The sequence below is a fragment of the Pteropus alecto genome, unplaced genomic scaffold, assembly GCF_000325575.1.
Source record: "Pteropus alecto unplaced genomic scaffold, ASM32557v1 scaffold101, whole genome shotgun sequence".
NCBI lineage: Eukaryota > Metazoa > Chordata > Mammalia > Chiroptera > Pteropodidae > Pteropus > Pteropus alecto.
The window spans coordinates 19,637,171-19,643,192 of NW_006432945.1; the positions used below are offsets into that span (position 1 = coordinate 19,637,171).

At 40.5% G+C, this 6,022-nt stretch overlaps 2 protein-coding genes across 2 annotated transcripts in view; both read right to left on the reverse strand.

Moving 5' to 3' along the window:
• Positions 1–287, reverse strand: part of ATF6 (activating transcription factor 6) — an 85,805-nt gene extending 85,518 nt beyond the window's left edge. The window contains exon 1 of the mRNA XM_015586244.2: positions 136–287. The gene's annotated coding sequence lies outside the window, so the exon portion shown is untranslated. The remainder of the gene's footprint in view (positions 1–135) is intronic.
• Positions 288–512: 225 nt separating this feature from the next.
• On the reverse strand, positions 513–6,015 carry DUSP12 (dual specificity phosphatase 12). Its single transcript, XM_015586245.2, has 6 exons — positions 5,943–6,015; positions 5,052–5,165; positions 4,842–4,960; positions 4,412–4,508; positions 3,922–4,108; positions 513–3,227 (listed from the first exon to the last, which is right to left on the reverse strand). The coding sequence occupies exons 2-6, from the start codon at positions 5,132–5,134 to the stop codon at positions 3,066–3,068; spliced, it is 648 nt and encodes a 215-aa protein (XP_015441731.1). The 5' UTR covers positions 5,135–5,165; positions 5,943–6,015; the 3' UTR covers positions 513–3,065.
• Positions 6,016–6,022: the final 7 nt, after the last annotated feature.

The window sequence follows — 6,022 nt, forward strand, 5'->3', positions numbered from 1 at the left end:
GCGACCCTTCCGCGCCCCCCGGGAAGGCTGCGTGGTGTTCGCGAGAAATCCGCACACGCGCGACTCCAACCGAAACCCGAACCGAGTCTGGCAACAGTTTGGAGAGCGCGACTGAGCACAAGCTGTTCAACGCACCTTCCTTTCAACGGTGGACTTTCAAACTCCTGCGCCTTAAGACCACGCATCCCTTAGCGCCCAGCGCCGCCGTTCCCACGCTTACGAGACGCAAGCGCTTCCCGGGAGCCGCAGCGCTCCCGGCCAGGCGGTTCCCACGGCCCGCGCGCCCCGCGGCGTCCCGAGCCGCCCCGGCCCCTCAGGCCGAACGTGACCCCTTGCATCACTTAACCGACCAGTTTTCATTGGGGTGAGACTTACAACACTTTTATTCTCACCCAACTGCAAGTTCCAAAATTGACATCAAAACTAAAATAAAACCAGTCTTCTATTCGGTACCCACCAGACACCTTAGCCTTTTTAAAAATCACGGTGACTGAACTCCAGCAAGTTTTCATTTGATTTGTATCTTTTATTCAAAAAGTGCAGATAATCATGGAACAAACATTGGTCAACCTATCACCAAAAATTAAGAAATATTGACATTTTCCATTTTTGCTTCAGACTTTTCACAAGTTAAACATTACAGATAAACGTGAAATCTGCTTTTCCCTGTTTCACTTCCACCCCCTCCCCCATAGGCGACTTTTATTATGAATATTATAGGAATCATTCATGCCTATTTTTATTTACTTTTACCATGTTTAAATGTTTAAAGATGCATACATTTAGTGTTGTTGGGGGGGGGTAATTTAACTGAATGTATCATACTCTACTCTCCAAATCGCTTTTCTCATTCAACATTTTTTGATGATCTATTGTGCTTGAACTGTTACATGATATTTCGTTGAATACACATATCACAATGTTTTCATTTCCCTACTAATGGACATACATTTGTTTCGAATTGTTTCAAACTTTTACTGTTACATAAAGTATATACTTCTTTGAGTCTCCTTGTGCATATATGCAAGAATGTCTTTAAGATATCTGCTGGGTCATAGAGTAGTATTAATATTTGCCAAAACATACCAATTCACACCCTTGCTAGCAGTGATGAGTCCCCTTTGCTCCCCATTCTCACCAACACTAGATAGACTTCTACATCTTTTGCCACTGTGAAGGGTGATACTGTAATTTACATTTCCTGGCAATTAAAGATGATACATCTTTTCATGTTTATTGAACCTTATATCCTCTCCTGTGAATTGCACGTTCTTATCTTCAATAAAATTCACTATTGGACTTCCTCTCAAAGATGTGCTCATCTTCAGATAGCTTACTCTGTTCATTTAACTGGTGCCTATGTCACAAACGCCTTCTCCTAGGCTGACAATTGTATTTTTGTTTACAGGATTTTTGTTCTCTAGGTTTTCATTTCAACATAGTCAAATATATCAATCTTTCTTTTGTGATTTCTGCTATTTGTATCTTAAAAAAGCCTTCCTGAGATCATTAATTTTTTTAATTTTCTTTTTAATGGTTTTATAGTTTTGTTTTACACATATTTTTCTTAATTCGATTACTGCTAGGGTATAGTAACATTATTGATTTTTATACGGCAATCTTGTATCCCAAAATCTTGCTGAATTGTGTGACTCTAAAATTTTGTCTATAAATTCTCTAGGATTTTCTATGTAGAAAAAGTTACTGTATGCAAGCACTAATATTATAAAATTTAACAAACTTTTTAAACAATTAACATTTAACATGGAAAATTTCAAACAAGCACAGAGACAAGAAACTGACAACTGTAGAATTTCCCAGTCTGTGATTCTGCTGATTTTATCTTCATGGAAATGTTCCTGTAAACCGCCACTTAAATCTACAGGCTTGATTAGAGGTTTTTTGTTTATATTTCCTTGTTCTTTTTTGCAAGAATACTTCATAGACACTTCCTTACATTATATCAGGAGATACATAATTCCTAATTATCTCACTTTTAGAGAAGTCAAAATGTATCAGTGAGTTCAGCCTTTTTCTTTTCTAAGTCTTAAACCTACCCTTCCTCACATTTAAGTGCAATGGCTGGGACCTCTAGTACAATACTGAAGATGCAGGCAAAAGTAGACATTCTTTAACTTGTTCCCAACTTTAATGTGAAAAATTTAAGTTTCACCATTAAATAAGGTTTTTTTCCTGTAGATTTTCTTAAATACAAGGAAACTACCTTAAAACATAACTCCATTTCTTTTTATTACCTAATTCTCATTCCATGTATAAGTGTTCAAATATCTAATTAGGTCCAACTCTAACTATTAGTAATGAGTAAAATAAATTCCACTTTGCAGAGATCATGTTAAAATTCTACTCTGGACACATGACCTTCTCCAGGACTCTAACATATCAGGCTTAAAAGGTAATTGATTAGGTAGATGTTCGATATTTAGTTTATCATTCAGAACACACCTAACATTAATACATTGACCTCAGTAGAGTGCTTTAAAAGGTATCTTAAACACGCTTTTCTAAAAAGTTAGACAACTGGGATTCCTAAGCAGTAATAAGAAAACCACATTTTATCAGTGTTTTCCTGACAGCCTTTCCTTCCACACTTCCAAGAAAAATCCAGACATATGTAGATTTACTAATGTCTCCTGAGAGAAACAAATGTCAAAATATGTCCACACAAGACTGCTTTTCATGTCTAGAAATGAAATGTCTATTTAAACACAAGTTTCTAATTTTTGCACATACTTTTGTCCATCCAGACCTTAACATCACATAACACTGAAAAAAACAGAACTCTTTAAAATCTACAAAACAAAGAAAATATCTGGGTTATGGAAGATTTAATATCAAAGTATAATTTACATGATTAAAAAAGTTTTGATCTCTATACAAAGCATCTTCTTAAACAGTTTCCAAGTCACATCAAGTGACTTACGGTATCTTCTCTCATTTCAAGTGAAATGGTGATGGTCTATACACTAGGCTGCCACGAATGACAAGAAGCAAAGGTAGCACGTGTCATCGGCAAGTTTCTTCCCAAGCGATCAAATGTCACATGTTCATGTTTTTCTTGTTTGTGACCCCAAGCCTGGCAGCATTTTCGTTTCGTCCACTCTGTTTTTATGGATCTGAAGAGCAGGTGTCACCCATCTCCCACAGGAGCACTGTTCGCCACACCAACTGAAAGAGCCCAGCTTGGCGCTGCATTTGGGGCAAAGAAGCTGAAATAAAGCACATGTGTCATGGCGTTCATTCGCTTTTTCACAAAAGAATTATCCTTGGCAACAAAGGATAGAAAAACGAAACACAGCTCCCACCTTCAAAAATTTCTGATCTACTCAGTGACACGAAACGGAATGGCAATTTCCTGCACTAGATGGTGGACTGCAGCAAGTCAGAAGCACACTGTACCCTGGCAGGTAGCGGAGGAACAGAGTGATTCCAGCATGATGGGAGAAAGGTCAGCTTGAGCCAAGAAACAGAAGGTTTCATGGATGTGGCCTATGTGTTGGCTTTTAAATCAGTCTACACCTGATTTCAAACTAAAATCATGTCAGGATTCTCACGTTCTATCACTAATTAACAGCATATAAGTTAGGCCTCAGAGTCCCATTTAAAAGCAAACTGATGTTCCAAAAGACAATCCAAAAATGTTTAACAAGCATATTGTATTTCCTTCTAATGTATTTATAGCGCTAAAAGGAATTAACTAAACCAATAGCTCTCAGCTGAAAGTGGTTCACTATTTTAGATCAGTTGGTTTTTAATTTTTGATAGGTTCTTGTCTACATATAACCTTCATTAAGAAAATGGTTAAGATGGAGTAAAACACTAGTTAAAATATGGTTTAAAATGCAAGAAGGAGCAAAACAAAGATGATTTAATGAAACTGTAGATAGGAAAACGTGTCCTCACCTGTCCATCCATCACTCCCAACAAGGCAGATTCCATCCACTGTACAGGTTCAATGAAATATGACGTGCACTGAGCCTGACTCCCCGTGACGTGCGTGAAGGATGGTGACATTCTCTTGTGGGCAAAGGCTACAGGACCACTTCCTCCACTATGATCCAAAATGCTAGAACTTCGAAATAAAGATCGCCTGCAACCCCCAAACAATAACATCACTGACTTCCAAAGACATGATAAAATGGGCAGTATTTCTTAGAAGGCAAAATAATATAACACTGATTATGTTGTTCTAATTTCCGATAGCCTCTACAGGTAACCTGATTGCTTCTATTTCTAAGAATTTATATTATTCTTGAAAGCAGATTTGAAATGGAAATTTCTGTATTATCCAATTAAACAAATTCTCCCTACAGAGATTTAAGAAACTGAAACTTTCAGTACTTTCCTACAATGGAGACAAGATAGAGCTTCCAGAGGACGCAGAGTGTTTTACCTGCATTTTCTGCATTTGTAGAGAACCTCATCTTTCAGTCCTTGTGAACCGGTGGTTGGGTCAACAGCAAAGAGTTCTTGAGGTAAGCTCCGCAATTCTATGTGACAATCAAAACGTATATCAGCTCTCTGCGTTTTCAGACCAAATCTAGTTAATGCCAAGGCAACAAGTGCTAACCTCAATGACCAAAAACAAAAAATCCCGAGTGTCGAGAAATCAGAATGAGGCAGAGAACACCGTGACGAGGGCCTGAGTTCAAGTCTCATCCCACCGCTCACAACCCATGTGACCTTGAACAAGGTATTTCTTGCTAAACCACAGTTTCTGAAGGAAAGAACAGTACCTGTCTCAAGGGACTGCTAGAAAGTGAGATAATGCATCTGAAGTGTCTGCTGTCAGGGCCTGATACACACTAGCGATTACCACTCACCTGGATACTTCTCGGTAACCTTTTGTAAACGATATTGCTTATAAATTGCACTAGAGGTATCTACTTCACATCCCATGGCCTGGTATAATTTCAGTTGCCGCTCAAACTCCTCAATCATCCTGTAAAGACAAATAGATACAAAGTTAAGTTTTCTCCAAATAAATAAAATCACATCACAAAGGCAGAACTCTGACCCTACGGAGAACTCACTTGGCCTCAGGTTGGACAGTCCGAAGGTTTTCATAGGCTTTTTCAAAGGTAAGTTGGTCGGTCTTCATCATAAAAGCAGTCATTACTGCCACACTTCGACTGACTCCTGCGTGACTGAAAGAGAGACCTTTAAAATAAAATAGTAACGAGCGAAACTTTCAAAAACGAACAAAAACCCAGCCCCCATTAATGGTAAAATTTCAGCTCCACTCGTGTGTGCTGCTTCTACTCAAAAGCTTGGCCTCTGAATTACTACCGATGAACACACGAGTTCCTTTTGAATCCTGAACCATGTAAATGCATTACATATTCAAATATAATTGCACGAACTTTTTGAAATTTTATAATGGCTTCGGAACAGATACAAATTTCTTTGCTCTTGGCACGAAGGGGCCTGGAGATCTACTCCCAGACTTTCTTCTACTTTCTGTCCCTTACGTAAATGTTTAGAACAAGCGCGGGCGCACAGCAAGAGGGCTGACTCCATTGACCACTGTTACTCCACTACGACCCAGCCGAAAGCTCTCCTTAGGAATTCTCGAGAACCCGCCAAGGTTTTCCAGTCTTTCTGCTGTGCTACTACCTACCTGGCCTTTCTCCTGGGCATGGATGGGGATCCTGTGTGTCCCAACCCTTTTTCTCTTCCCGATTCTCCCCTTCATCAAGCACACCCCGCCCAGACAAATCGCTGAAAATAACCTGCCCTTCCTCCTCAGTCTGAACCCCTCCTCGGGGCGCCCCGCACCCCAGCCCACGTTACAACCGTCCGGGTGGGCGTCGGGCTTTAAGGTCTTCAGGTGCTGGGACTCTGTCATTTATCGAACGACCGCGCCCCGACGCCCCCCAAATAAAAAAACCACCCAGTGGGCGGCCGCGGCGGGGCGCCCTCACCAGTGCACCAGCACCGCGCGGCCCTCGGCGCGCGCCTGGCGGACGAAGGCCACGCACCGGTCCAGGTGGCTCAGCAGCTG